The sequence below is a fragment of the Petaurus breviceps genome, unplaced genomic scaffold (genome assembly GCF_028583685.1).
Source record: "Petaurus breviceps papuanus isolate PSGF00001 unplaced genomic scaffold, PetGlider_PUasm1.0 91041, whole genome shotgun sequence".
Lineage (NCBI taxonomy): Eukaryota > Metazoa > Chordata > Mammalia > Diprotodontia > Petauridae > Petaurus > Petaurus breviceps.
In genome coordinates, this window is record NW_027187400.1 from 10,109,882 (window position 1) to 10,125,618 (window position 15,737).

The following is a 15,737-nucleotide window of genomic DNA, read 5'->3' on the forward strand; positions in this document are numbered from 1 at the left end:
CATTTGTGAAAAATTGGGGAATCCACAGTTAAAAATTAAACAAAATTGACAGCTATTATTGTTGGATCATTCATGGAAACAATGTATCATTCTTTTAAAGAGACAGATGCTAAAAAAACATAAAAATTGTCTCAGGTATATTAATACTGATGAAGTTATTAAGGTGAGACATAAAAAACTCCTTTAAAGATAAGGTTCAACACTAAGGGGAGGAAAAGAGAAGAAATCTTACATTTGGAAATGAAGATGATGTAAAAAGAAATTACATTAATAAAACTTTTTTTAACCCTTTAGAAGAGACAATTTATACACACAGAGCATATATATATGTACATCCTTTGTAAACAAAGCTTCATATAGTTTACATGTGGTTAATTATTTTTCCTATTGGCCTTTATAACTTTAGTGTGTGTATAACTCTCTCTCACTTTACAGGAAACCTTTCTTCTATACATACTATAAAAAATATCATGATGATAAAAAAAAATTATTCACTCCCCTGGGGCTGGAACCAGTGAGGCAGAATGTATCCTATGTGCTGCCTCATACCGTGTATATGGTTTTGTGTTTCTCTTTCTGAAAATTTGTGTTAAATTATCTTTAATTACAACATCTATCTCTGGCTCTCCAAACCCAGAGACATTTGCTATTTCAAATAAAATAGAAAGGGAGTAAAAAAGCATTGAACTTTCTCCTAAAAGGTTAAAAAAAAGTTTTATTGATATCTTTTCTTTTTATGCCATAGTCATTCCAAATGGAAGATTTCTCTCCCCTCCCCCACCTCCCCATGCCCAAGGGTTCTTCTTGTTTCACATTGTTTTAACAGTTTCACTGATATTAACGTACCTAAAATCCTCTTTGTGTTCTCTGCCACCTGCCCTTTAAAAGGAGCATGTATTATTTTCCTAAATGATTAAACAATAACAGCAGTTGTCACTGCACTTCCTTTTTTGACTCTGGAATCCCTAGAGCCTTGCACAGTACCCAATAAGTGCTTCATAAATGTTTTTTGGATTAACTTAAAATTTATAAAGCCCCTTTTCTATAATAGTGTGAATAGGGATGAGTGGAAAAACAATGGCTCACAGTTGTACAGTGCTTGACAGTTTACAAAGCACTTTCCAAACTACAGTCCATGAAGCAGAGAGTCCAGAGATCATCTCCCTCTTACAGATGAAGAAACCAAAGCTCAGAGAGTTAGGAGGAGTCTTGTTAATCACAGTCATACAGTCACACAACACACTGCTGGCAGACAGCTGACATGGGAGCCCAAGCCTGACCTCATACCAAAGCCTCTAACTAGATCTGACAGCATTTCATCACATGAGAAAAGAGATGTGAAAACACTGTGCATGATACAACTTATAAGATGGGAATTTCCATATGGTGTTTCCTTTACCCTTAGTATGTGTAAGCATGAGATCTGCGGCCTGCTTTTTACTGAGCAATTCCCTGGACACGGGACATTTGACTGTTGGGTCTCTCACAAATATTGTAAAAAACTGTACAGATTAGAAAGGGCCAAGGAAACAAAAAGTAATTTGTGAGTTACAAAGTCTAAAACAAGTGCTTTTGCTGATTTCCACCTAAAACTTCTGAACTTCACCTGATTTCCTTTCATACAAGAGCAAAAAAGTCCCAGACACACAAAGACAATTTATGGGCTTTCAATTCAAAAGGAACTGAGTTTCCCCATCATTTCCCACAAAATACAAAGATAAATAGGGAAAAGGTGTACATACAAATGATTTTGTTGACTCAAAGAACTAAAAAACTAAAATATTAGTATGAAAACAAAATAGTCTAAACAACTGATAGTTCAACTTCATTGTAACTTTCTGGTTTCTTACCTGGTAGGGGCTTTATTCTCTTGTAGATGCCAAAGTTGATAAGACCATGGCGTTCTAAATAACTGTGAACTCTATGAACAAGGACAGTATCACCTAAAAAAGGAGTAAGTTAAAAATCAGTTTTAAGTTTTACACGGCTTTCCTGACTCAAAATTCACAAACCTCGGTTGGAAGGGACCTCAGAGGCCACAGTCTAGTGCATCTCATATCTTTTCTCCAGGCTACCCCAGTTCTTTCAACCAGTCTTCATATGGGGTGAACTCTAGGCCCTTCACATTCTAGTTGTCCTCTTGTGGATTCTGTGACTTAACTGTGCCCTTCCTAAAATATGGTGTTCAGAATTGAACACGATGCTCCACATGTGGTCTAACATGGGCAGGATACAGCAGGACCATCACCTCCCTAATCCTAGGTACTCTCCAATATCCTAGATGTTCTCTTCAAAGAACTGGACTTTGAGAATGTCTTAAAGAACCAAGCTGCTGCAATTAAGGCAGTCACTGTATTTTACCCAGAAGGCAAAGAAAATAAAGAAACCAGCAACATTGTTATTTCAAAGTAAAATTATGATGCAATGTTTATGCTAAATGCTATGCCTATTCCTCCTAATCTTAAAGCAGTCTAACACTGTATTAGCTTTGCCGGCAGTGTTATCCCTTCCTGAGCTTGTAGCCTACTAAGACTCTCAGATCTTTTTCCAACAGACTGTTCTTTTCCCATGCCTTCCCCTGCAGTGTGCTGGTGAAGTTACTTTTAAATCAGTGTAAAATGATGCACTGCCCATATTACATGTCTTCTTAGACTCTATTTAGTCCAAGGTTTCACCCTGTCAAAATCATTTTGAATTCTGACTCATATAGCATTAGTGATCCCTTCTCAGCTTTGCGTTATCTTTGATAAGCATTATCACCTATGTCTTTATTCAAGTCACTGATAAAAATGTTTAACACCACAGGTCCCTGAGGCACCCACTACAGGCCTCTTTCCAAGCCGACAGAGAATAATGACTTCTCTGAATCTGGCCATTCAACTAGTTTTGAATCAACCTAATCTGTCTAGGCCACAACTCTCCATCTCAAAAAAAAAATCATTGTTACTCTTTGTCTTTATATCAATTATTTCTGGAAAAGGAAAAAAAAAACCTCAACACTGTCTAGATGGAAACTTATTGATAAAGAAAAACAAGTGAACAAAAAGATAAGATCCACTGGCCCCAGCTGACAATGAACATCATGTCATGTCCTGGTCTTCCCCTGCTCTGAAGGGAATGGTGCTTTCCTATCCATTTTCTGGAAATTTCACAGGCTTTTCATTTATCCACAGTCTGACTTCTTGATGCTCATTTCACTTACATTGCTGTAGCCATTCCACATTGTTCTCTTGGTTCTGCTTATTTTACTCTCCATCAATTCATACACATCTTTACAATTCTCTGAATTCCTTACAGCTTTCATTTATTACTGCACAATAATATCCTGTTACATTCATGAGAGGTATAGTGGATAAAAAGCTGACCTTAGAATCAGGAAGACCTGGGCTCAAATTTTGTCTCTGACATACTCTGGCTGTGTGACATTGACATCCCAGCGCTCCAGGCAGCAATCTAAAGCTCTAATTTTTGGAGAAAAGTGCCTATCTGCATTGTTAGAAAGGGAGCTTCCTACCCTAGTGAATTTATAGGTTCAATAAAAAAAAAAAACACTCCAACCCCAAACCATTCATGTACTGTAATTTACCTTTCTATGTCTTCCATAAACATGAAACTTTTTGTCAAATGTCTTGCTAAAATCTAAGAAAATGACTACTCTACTATTTCCCTAATCTACCTGTACACTAATAACACTGTTAAAAAAGAAAATAAGTGTTCCCTGGCATGATCTGTTTGTTGTTGATTGTGAAGGTAAATTGGTTCTTGGAGATCACTTCATTTTCTAGAAATCAAGTCCAAAGCTTAGTTAAGGCCTCTAATTTGCAGAATCCATTCTCTTCTCCCTTTTGAAAAGGGAGAATTTGCCCCTCTCTTCCAATCCTGCCTTACCTCTGATTCTCCACAGTCTTTCAAAGATCACTGTCGATAGCTAAACAACCCAGCCCATCAATTCTCTCATTGCTCTGGGGTGTATGTGGCTCCTCTGAGGTTGGATAAACGAGTTCTGCAAGGGCAGCTCTCTTCTATCTTTACTTATGTTGGGTATGAATTCCCTATTTACCTACCGTTGCTCTGTCCTTTCCAGTTCAATGATTATTCTCGACGATGATGATGGTGACACTTATAGCGCATGTCTAAGGTTTGTAAAGGGGTTTACCTACAGTATCTCATCTAGTAAAGAAAAGAGAAGCAAAGCAGCAACTGAGCAGGTCTACTTTTTCTGTCCCTTCCACCTTGGGCAGCAGTCACATCACTTCTCTGATCCTCCTCTTTTCTACAATATAACTTCAAAAAAGTTTTTTTGTTGCTCTTCAGATTTCCTCACCAGTCTCCCTCATTCTGGGCTTTAGTCCTTTCACATTTTTGGTGGAGCTGTGCCAAGCCTTATGTGCATCCTTTGTTCTCTGTTCTTGTTTCTTCTTAACATCTCATTTACTGAGTTTTCCGCTCATCCAGATCAAGCTCTTACGACGATTTTCCCTTTTCTTCTTCAATCTCAGTGTTTCTCTGCCTTTTCAGGATTTTCTTAAAAGCTCTCTATCCTTCCTGGGTCACCTTCCCATGGAGAATTTTAGTCCACAGATGCTAAGTTGTCTTTTCAAGTCTGCTCTCTCTCCTGTCAGACTATGTCTGGAGTTCTTTATTGTAAATTTTATGTTAAAGAGATCATTGTCCCTCAACTCTCCCATTATTTCTATCCCAGTAATCAGTTTCTGTTAGTGAGCAGATTGAGAACTAAAACTTTTCTTTTTTTGTTCTTCTATCTTTTGAAGAGTAATCATTAAAAGAAACAAAATGTTAGCTACTCTGTCCTAGGGAGAGGGGGGAGATGAGAGGAGGTGGGAAAGGATGGGGAAGAGAAAGAGAGAGAACACTTCAGAGTATGTCTGAACAACTAAAAATCCCCCATCACTACCACATCATTCCTTTGTTCTAAGCTCATGATCTACTTCTTATAAATGTTATTGATTTCCTTTTTATGTTCAGATAGTTTGTAGGTCACATTTCTTCTGTTGCTGCCTTCTTTGATTTTTACTCAGAAGCTCTTTTTCTTCCTTCTTTCTGGATTTTCCAATATAAGTATTATACAATGCTACTCCACCTAACTCTTTTTCCTTCAATGAATCTGTGACATCATCATGTGTAGATGTTCTTCAAATATTTATGACAATATCCCACTAAAAGAACTCTAGATTTGAAGTCAGAAGACTTAGATTCAAAGCCCAGCTCAGATACTTACTACCTTATATAACTTTGGACAATTCCCTGACCCTCTCTGGGCCTCAATTTAATTGGAAAAAATAATAAAATTAAACTTATTCCCTTCCCAGACCTTCATCAAGAATTCTTTCAATATTTGTGGATATTATTCACAAGTGTGTAAATGTGCATGTGAACTGCTAGTACTACTCTCCTGTTCATCTCTTGGAGTATATACTTGCTCTAGTCCAGATGTTTTTCTCTTCACTTTCTTTAGTATCATTTTTACTTCTTTATCTGGGACTGATAATAGTGGTAGCTACTCTATAATTTATGGTTTAAAAAGTCTGTTGGTTTTTTTTTTTTAAACATCATTTGAGTTTGTTACAATCGTTGCAGATCTTTTCCATTTTCCCTCTGTCTTCTGTCAAGTTTCATCCTTAAATGCCCTTAGAATGATTCTACCTAATTAGGTCTCTCACAAAATTTTCAACAACTTGTCTTTTCCCTCTACTTCTCAGGCTGTTTCATGAAGTGATGTTGCTGATAAACCTCTACCACTACCCCCCCTCTTCCATAACAGTTTACACAGTAGGTTACAGTCCAAGTAAGTGTTGGCTCTTGGCTGCCATTTCTGCCTACCCTGTAGATCAAGCGAATTTCTGGCTGAAGTTATTTCTAGGTTCTTTTAGTCTCTTTGTTGTAGTGACTGATTTACATTTTAATTTCCTTAGGATATGGCAATAGCCTGTGTCAATGTCTGTTCTTTGAATTGTTTCCCATTTTTTGGCATCACCAGCTTGTATATATAAATAGGTTCTGTAGTGGAGTTGCCTCAATTATCCACGCTACTGTGTTTCCCCGATAATAAGACACTGTCTTATTAATTTTTTTGGAAAGAAAAACACCAGAGGGCTTATTTTCAGGGGAGGGATTATGTTGTCCTGCCTCAGCTCTCCTCTGTGGCACTGCTCTCAATGGCGCCAGCAAGCAAATCACTGGGGAAGAACAGGATGACGCGCTCACTGCTGCAGCTCGGAGCGCGGCGTGCGTTTCACCGGGGGAGGGGGGGGGGAACGGGGACGGTGCATACAGAGGGTACCATAATGTAGCGTGTAGCGCAGGGGATCACCTTCACTACAGTAGCAATCTCAATAGGGCTTATTTTCGGGGGAGGGCTTATTTTAGAGGAATCTTCACAGTAAGGGGAGGGCTTATTATCGGGGAAACACAGTATCTTCTCATTTTTATTCTTTCTTCCAGTTTGATACTGACGCTAATCTTTGTTCTGACACGTTAGCAGTCTGATTGTACTTAGACAGCTGAATCAGAAATGGTGCCCACATTGGTAGAGACAATCAATTTCCCCCATCAGATTATTTGGTGGTGCTTGTTATCAACAGGGCCACCAATGCCTACCAATAATTTTTTTTTAATGAAGGTATTCAGACATACAAGTGTTCTCTTCAAGTTTTTTTGGTCTCTCTCTTGTTTTTTTATACTTTATATTCTACCATATCTTTTTGCTATTCTTCCCTATGCCTATCTTTGTACTGAAGTCATAAAATATTAAAATATACATTAATTTAGTTTGGAGAGTTTTACTTAATTTTTCATAGAATTTCCCCACTTACTCATCCTTTGCAACAGATAACTGGCACATAAGCTGCAAATGTTTTGATGGTAATCCTCTTGCAAATGTTTATCATTAATACTGCATATAAGATGGCTTAAAGTCCCACAAAATAACGTTTCTTGTTGTCCCTGGCCACGATAAAATCAATCTGTTTTTCCCATTTCAATAAGAATCAATAAGCCACTCTTCCATTCTGCTGTAAGAATATAAAGATTGTTATGATTTAATTTCTCAATTTATGTCTACTCGGTCATAGGATAAGGAACTCATATATAGAAAACAGGATAATACTGATTCATGGTCTCAAAACTGTGATTCTTCACATTTCTTGTGCTCTTTTTCCACTGCTCTGCTGGAAGCAGAAAAGGACACTTGGTACTGTTTCATGTGTTTTCAAGACCAAAGAAGTCATTCCCAAATGGCCTGCACACTAATGATAAGCTTCTTTTTACTTTGCTTGTCTGATCTTCAGAAAGCAGTCTTTGCTGGTACCATACTCAGAGCCTTTAACAGCATGCAAAACCTGTAAGCACGTATATTCTTCAGATACAACCTCTGAAAACCCAGGGTCATCTCCATACCATTAAATGACACTGGAGTAAGACTTTGTGGAAGTCCTTTTTAGCTATCCGGTTTCTTGTGTTTACATTATGCCCTTTTAGAACCATATTCCAAGAGTGGGTCTCATCCCTCCAAGTCTTACTGATACCCTTGAAGTCATATTTACCTCCTTGGATCCCTAATTCATTTTGCTTATTATGCAGACAGTTGAGGCCATGGGTATTACTACTAGTTCCTTTCTTGGATTTTGCCTTCTATGAAGGGCCAATAGCACTACTATTTCCCAAAATGTATAAGTCATCCATGTTCACTTTTCTCCAAACACCATTCCTGACTCTGGAATTTTCAACAATGCCTTCATACAGGTACCTGTTGCATGTACAAGATGTCTTCAAGTACATAAATATGATAATGAAACCTTTAATTAAATGAATGTTCCAATAGAAAATTCACTAAAAATTTCAAAGCCAAATAACAACCATTGGTTGCATTGTTTATAACATCTAGGAATGTTAGCCTATAGCACTTAGTTACAGGAGCTGAGTAATATAAAATGTTGACTTCATCTTGAAAGGTTCTTTGTTATATAGCACAAAGAAAGTAAATATTAAACAAAATATTCCAAAACAGAAACAGAAAAATGTAAATAAAATAGTGAAAATCAAAACATCTGGAATTTCCTTGATATTCTCAAACTGGGAAAGCTAATTCTAAGGGGAAAAAATTCTAAGTAAAAAAGATTTTTTCTAAGAGGGTCCCAGAGATGTCAGTTACACAGGGGGTACAACCTCTTCCCTATGATGAGATGGAGATTTTAATCCCTTTGACAGGGAAAAAAAAAATTAAAAATAGAAAAAAAATTACTGTCCCAAACCCACCTTGGTGGATAATTGTCTCCTAAAATAACAAATGTATATCTGATACACATTCTGAAGTAGAAATGGTAGCTTTCAACAGAACCCAAAAGGTTGCAACAAAAATTACCCTACTTACTGTTATAAGGTGCTTCTAACTGCTGGAGAGTAGCTTCAAATGTCAACTGAATTTTTGGATTGTCCAACCACAACTGCAACTGCATTTAAAATAATACAATACAATTTTCATGACACAGCAACATAAATACCACGAAGACATACCCCTTAAATTTCTTTATTTTAATTGAGGACTTCAGCTGTGGAAGTCCTTCTGTTACCTACGTAAGCAGATTAGGGCTATCACCTAACAAAAAGGCCTTTGTACTTTGAATAAATGGCCTATCATACTGAGATACTTTGCCATAATGTCTTGAATTCCCACATAAAATGTATGTGAAAAGGTTTATCTTCTCTCAACACTTTATAGAGGTGACTAAGGTCTGAGAGTATTCGCCTCCTATGTTGTTCTTCATACTTTAAATATCTAACAATATATTTCTATATTATTTTCTACAATAAAATCCTGCAAAGTAGGTAAGTATAATTATTATCCACATTTTATAGATATGGAAACAAAGTCAGAACTGACTAGCTCTAACATTAACTTTTTCACCTACACCCCTCTGAAACCTGCAAATTTTCAAGTTACATAAGGTAATCTGGGTCTGAGGAAACAGCCAAGTGAGGCTAAAGGCAGAATCAGAACTAGGGCTGAAGCACTTAAAGAGGGGACAAAGTGAACCCAAGAGATGGGCCAGAGGTAGGAAGGGCAAATCTCTGGTCAAAGGCAAGTGGCACCTGACACTGTGCTATGTATCCTTTATGTGAGGCTACACCATCAATTCTGTTCAACTGAACATATACAAAATGTTCAACTAACTACCAAGAACGGCAAAGAAGTTCATCAATAAAATTGTTTTTAAAAGTTGTTGCAAATCTAGGAAATAAATTTCTAAAAATATATGTAATTAATAGTCACAGGGTGCTATCTAAACCTCATGAGGTTAAGTAATTCCATGATCAAGAGCTTAGGCCGTCCTGTTTCCTATTTCAACACTATTCACGGTGCCAGACTCTCTCCATAAGTTATGACTTATGGTTAAGGTAAATACCTATAGCATTTCAAGTATATCTAATCCCTATTTATATCATTCTTTTTTTGTTTTGCTTTTTGGAGAGGGGAAGGCAGGGCAATTGAGGTTAAGTGGCTTGCGCAAGGTCACATGGCTAGTAAGTGTTAAGTGTCTGAGGCCAAATTTGAACTCAGGTCCTCCTGACTCCAGGGCCAGTGCTCTATTCACTGCGCCACCTAGCCGCCGCCATTTATAACATTCTTTAAATTTACAATTTAAGATACAAAGAAGACTTCCCCCAAATATGCCACAGAAGTGGAGGGTTTGGGGAAAAGGAAAGAAGCAAGGAAGTAGATCACTCACACCCCAACTACTTTCTGTTCTGAATTAGGCCACAAAGGACAGCAAGCTTTCACATGTAGTAGACAAATGAGGAGTTAAAGTGACACAGGCCACTTAAGAGATTCTAAACTGGAATCCTGGTATACTTACCACTACAACACGAAACAATTATTCTGCAATTCACCACCCTATTGTAGTCTTGTATAGAATGGCTGCCTATAAGAGTGGACTCTGGACATTGATAAAAGCCTATTAGAAATATTTTTCCAGACGTCTCTGGGCCAAGTTACTCTGAGTCTCAGTTTTCTCATCTATAAAATGAGAGGACACAAACAGATGCTCTCTAATGTTCCTCCCAGTAGCAAATACTGGGATTCTAAAACACTCAACGTGTGGCTGTACAAGGCAATACTTAAAGTTAATTTTAAACCAATACCAAGTCAGTAAAAGTTCCAAATGTTACTTCTCTTCTCCTGAACCTGGCTAACCTGGCTACTAAAGAGGTAAGTATGTATAAGAAGCCTTCTACCCTCTCCTAATAAAAAATTTCAGAACTTACTGTGCGGTTCCTGATGAACAGAAAAACCTTCTGGGTTTGCTGTGGGCCACTAATAATATCAGGGAAACAGGCAGCTTCTTGTGATGTCATCCGATCATGAGGGAGTCTGCTCTGGAAAGCTGCACCCTCCACACCTAGCAAACAGAGTAAAATAGTTCTAGAAAACATGCAAAGGCGCACAATGCTAGAAGACAATGATTACTTCTCAAGTCCCTTCTCTTGGTAAGGAATTCAATAAAGCTTTATGGTGTGGTCTATATGGCTTCATTTAACTTTCTCTCTTTAGAATTTAAAGTTTCTTATAAATGTAACACTGTTTTAAGATTTATTTATATATAACTGAAATCACACAAATATTTATATGTATCTCGACTAATATTTTATAATCTATAAGGTGGGATAAAGTTATAATAGTTGTCTCTAAAGGGGGAAAAATCAAGGCCTATGGGTTCTAAACCAAATTTCTAACATTAGATCAAGTGATTTTCTTGATGTCAGAAACATTGTCAGTAAAAAGCAAATTCCAAAGAGAAAGGACCAGAAAAAAGAGAAGATTCATTAACTCAGGAGAGAATAGGTAATGGATCTATAGTGAAAATATAAGCAGCTATAATATTGCATGCCTTCTGATCAGTTAGTTTCCAACATAGAACACAAAGAGCATTCTAGGAGACATGTGTCAGCTCCCAGATAACTCAATCCTGGCAGGGAGTGAGAAGTTATGCAGAGTATTACAATATAGAGAGCAGAAGAAAAACAAACAAAAAATCCCCCCCAAACTCAAGGAATTTACTATTTCCAGTCAAAATACTAATACTCTTCTGCTATAAACTATAAGCCAGAGGTCCAAGCAAAACATTTCATGAAGATGCTTGAATAATTTAAGCAAGCTGAAATTATAATTTGACATAAAAGTTAAGAATGATTCAAAGGCTTTAAAAAAATAAGACATATTTTTAAAATGTACTCAATCTTAGCCAAAAGGCAAAGTGATATTAAGGCAATTATGTACAGGTAACAAAACAGGACAGTGAAACAAGAAGCTATGACATGAAACCAGACATATTTCCATCTTTCAAAGCCAATAAAAGTCGAGATGCAAACATCAAGGAGCAGAAGCAACACTGTTGCAGTAGAAGCAAGCAAGTTTAGGAGGAAAAGAATAACAGAGAAGAGATTTAGCCAGGACACATGCCGATAAAATGCCTTGGGGACGTGAAGGAAGCGCAGGGATTCAACACAAACATTTAATGAAAAACAATCAAGGTACAAAGAGGCCAAGCAAACCTAGTTATGCAACGTGAGGACAAGATGCAAGCAAGGATGCATAATCAGAAATACCCCATCTTGGAGTCAAAGAAACAGGACCCCATTTCACAGCACTGGTCAGAGGCCTCTCTGACACTGGTGCCCATTTGGGTGCCATATTACTAACTGGACACCCCCGAGGGCCCAATCAGCCTAAATGATTAACCAGAGAGAATGATCATAGAGAGGGTCATTCCTTAAGGTCAGAATGGAAACATGAATCTAAAAGAATAGTAAAGCTAGCTGTGCAAATCACAGAGATACTTTTAAAACAAGAATAACATGGAAAATTAAACCGAAATGAAAGAAAGAAGAAAGGCTGAATACACCAAAGGAGGAATATCCTTACTAAAAGCAAAATTCTTTAGAAAATGAAAGTTATACAGTTTCAGTACTAGAAAGTAATGGAATAAAACACTCAGAGAACATCCCAGGTAAACGGACCAGATATAATTTAATAGGTCTCTTAACTGTCAATATATTTGTGAAACACACCACATAATTGAGTTAATCATTAGAATGTGAATTTTTGGAAGGCACAGCCTGTGTTTGGCTTTTCTTTGTACCCCTGGTGCTTCTTATTAGCACAATACTTGACAAAGTAAGCGCTTAATAAATGCTCATGACTGGCTGAATAATAGAGAAACAAATGGTGGTCCCTTAAAAAAAAACAAAACAAAACGCACCATTTACCTTAGTTTAATTACAACTAGGCCCTCGCCATAAATTACTTTCAAAATATCTTTAATAAAGGGCATTTATTAAAGATAGTTTGAAGAAGTTACAAATCAGTTATGGCAATTTATATATTTTTAACATTCTACACAGCACCTAAATAAGCACATACTAATGCTTTGCAAATTAATTGTCATTTTAAACACTGCAATACTTATTTTCAAAATGCAATATTACCTTAACAAACCACTGCTCAGTCATTCATTTCCTGTAATTTGGTTTGTAGAAAAGCAAATAGCAATTAGAGAATAAGAATGCAATCTAGAAACCAGATCAAGTGACTGAAAATCTAATCTATTCTTCTGCAATATGTCTTGAAAGTGAGGTAATGTATAGCACTTCAGACGATCTAACTTATTTAAACTTTATTAAAGGCTTCCCAAAGGATAAGCCTTTAAGATAACGATAATGATGATAATCATAAAAGTAATTAATGTTTAATAGCACCTTAGGATTTGAAAAGCAATATACATGGTATCTCATTTGATCCTCACAACAACCCTGTGAGGAAACTGAGGCTGAGAGAGGCCACTGACTTGCCAGGTGTCACAGAGCAGCTAAATGTCTGAGGCTGGACTTCCTGACTCCAAGCCCAGTGCTCTATCTACTTCGCCACCTACCCACCTATAAAGTTATCCTTACTAAAAATAAGGGGACTGGACTAGATGTCCCTTCTAGCTCTAACATTCTATCCCAGGTAAGCAGTGGCAAAGATCTTCTTAAAGTATTATCACCTGGCTCTGAAATAGGTTTATATACTTACATTTGAATATGAAATCTGGCATTCTAGGAATTTACAACATTTTAAGCAAAATAACGATGCCTAACAAAAACATGAAGCCTAACAACTGTTCCTTGCTCCTCCCAATCCCGTGTTGGAAAGAGCTAGCCTTGTCAGATTCAGCCCATGAAAATGAAGCCCCTTCTCTAGTTTCTTTCTACCTACTCCAAGAAAGAAAAGCAATCAATACTGAAAGGAATAACTATGGCTTTTGCAGGTAGCTGAACTAAAGACATAGGAATAAAGCAATGGGTTCTGCTACTCCTTCATATCTTCTGTCCTTCTAGCATATGATGAGCTGCAAGTAGCATCTTTAGTAAACAGGCAGTAAGAAAAAATAAGAATGTAATCTTGTCCTCCTTGGTGGAAACATAAAGAACAGATTCAGATTATTTTTAAAGTTGATAAAAGGCAGTAGACAGATTTCAGGCTCTTCAGCGCCATTAAAAATCTCAATGTTTCTATTGTAACCATTCAAGTACTGAAGGACATTTACTTAAGTTTGCCTAAAAGTGGACGACATTAGCCTTTAAAATGGCCAAAATGGTTTTTTTTTAAATCACACTATTCATATGTATTGGAATTTTTCTTATTTATTAGGCCAAACATGATTTGTACTTTTCAATGACTTAGGAGAAGCTCTGCACTACAAGCTAGAAGCCTTGGGACCCAGCTAACAGCATTATTAGTTGTGTGACCTTGGATAAGTCCTTAAAATCACAGTACTCTCTCTAAGCCTCAGTTGCCTCAATTGTAAAATGGGTGTGTTATTAACTTGCTTAGAAACAAGGGGTTGTATCAAAAATCTTCAGTTCTTCTTGCCCCTATATATAACTTGATGCTCATTTACAAGTGCCATTTTGAACAATATTCCAGGTCACTTAGTGAGCTCAACTGGTTAAGATCAGGGTGCTAATGAGAGATGATGGTCTGGACTTCTTGGATACCCACAAGTACTAGTTAGTTTCATGTAGAAGAAAACTCATGGTTCCTGGCAACAGTGCCTTCCACAATGGAAAGCCCCTGCATAGATGCATGCCTTTGAACACAAGGGAGACCAGGTAAGAACTGGGGATGACTCAAAGCAACTGCTTCCTCAAGGTGCTAATGGAATGGCAGCACCAAGTTCATTCATTTTCCCAAGTTACCTTATGGTCTGCTTGACTTTTTAGAAATTGTAGACATTCATGAATGTAATAAACACTTTCTTTTCAAGATGGTGACCCAAAGAACCATTTCTGATTCCCAACATCGCAAAGAAGATTTCATTTAAAAACTTTTCAATACTAACGATTCTGGTGGCTCCAACTGCCATCAATGCAGACTTTATGAAAGGATATTTTTACTTCTACAAGATAAAATCAAGAACTTGGATGACTATCAACCTTCAGAGCTTTGGGATCATCTATGAAGAAGTTGAAGGCCAAATCAACATGCTAGAGTCAGCATGTGCTGATCCCCTTATTTTTTTCTCTGCTCTCCTTCCATCACAGAGTCTTGCTCTGATGCCTCATCACAGCATGAAGATAGCCTGTGGTTCTCAAAGGCTAAGGCAACAGAGTGTAAACTTGGGTAAGTCCTACTATCCTAGGAAAGCCGTGAGTATTGGCATGATGGTAGATGGTATGCCTGATGTTCAAGGACCAGCCCAGCTAAGTTCAGAGAAGCGCATCACCAGGCTGGCTACAAGGTGATGATATTTTTCCAGCAGAGTTAATTCTTGAAGACCACCTACTGAGCTGTAGAAGGCTGTCATCTGTACGAGTGGAGGGAAGACCCACATCAACAAAATCACAGATCCCTTGAGTATACTTATTTTTGATCCAAGAGAGCAAAACATGAACTCCCACAAATTATTTAAATGCAATAACATTTAATAAACAATCTGAAAGCAGAATGAAAAGCTAGCAAATGACAAACTCTGAAAATTTAAATAATCTAAATTCTTCAGAAGTATCAATATGCACAGGGACTGGAATACATAAAATGCTTAAGGAAAGAAAGGACAAACTTTAGAGATGCTATCTCGGATAGGACAATGAAGCAAAGGCTAACTGTTCCAGGTTGTAGGCTCCTGGATATGGCACCTTGGGGAAACATTTTAATTAAAGCCTCTACTTTCCCCTGGTAGTAGGGCTCTCATACTGCTTTGGTCTGAAAGGAAGAGGAGAATTACTGGTTGAGTTTTGAAAGCCATTTTTAAGCAAGCAAGAAGCAAATGTTTAGACAATGCAAATAATTTGTCATGTGATACTTATTTAGCATGGGTACCTAATGCCATGAAATGAACATCCAATTCCAGTGAGATGTCATTAGTCTACATGTCATAATTAATCCTGCAACTAAACTCTGGACTACCTCTCTCATAAGTTAAGGATTTCCAAACCTGCAATTTTTCCTGCTTGTGGAGTTTTTGTTTTTATTGTTATTTTTAAAGGTCCCAGGACTCCTAAACATGTGAGTTTAATCCAATATTTAATATTACTGGAAAGGTTCTGGGAAGAAGAACCAACAATCTCCTCAAAACAATGAAGAACAGTGGAGGGTTGAGAGATCGGCCTGAGGATTTCTTCTGCCTTAGTTACTCTATCTTTTTTCCTGTAATTCTAAGTGACCCCCATCCTGCTTT

At 37.3% G+C, this 15,737-nt stretch overlaps 1 protein-coding gene across 3 annotated transcripts in view; it reads right to left on the reverse strand.

Annotated features, from left to right (window-relative positions):
* The window catches only part of KDM1A (lysine demethylase 1A), a 77,796-nt gene that overhangs the window by 36,093 nt on the left and 25,966 nt on the right, over nucleotides 1-15,737 (reverse strand). For all 3 annotated transcript variants that reach the window (XM_069079548.1, XM_069079549.1, XM_069079547.1), the window contains 3 exons: nucleotides 10,285-10,418; nucleotides 8,390-8,468; nucleotides 1,851-1,943 (listed from right to left, as the gene is read on the reverse strand). In XM_069079548.1, the coding sequence (XP_068935649.1) occupies nucleotides 1,851-1,943; nucleotides 8,390-8,468; nucleotides 10,285-10,418 (306 nt within the window). The remainder of the gene's footprint in view (nucleotides 1-1,850; nucleotides 1,944-8,389; nucleotides 8,469-10,284; nucleotides 10,419-15,737) is intronic.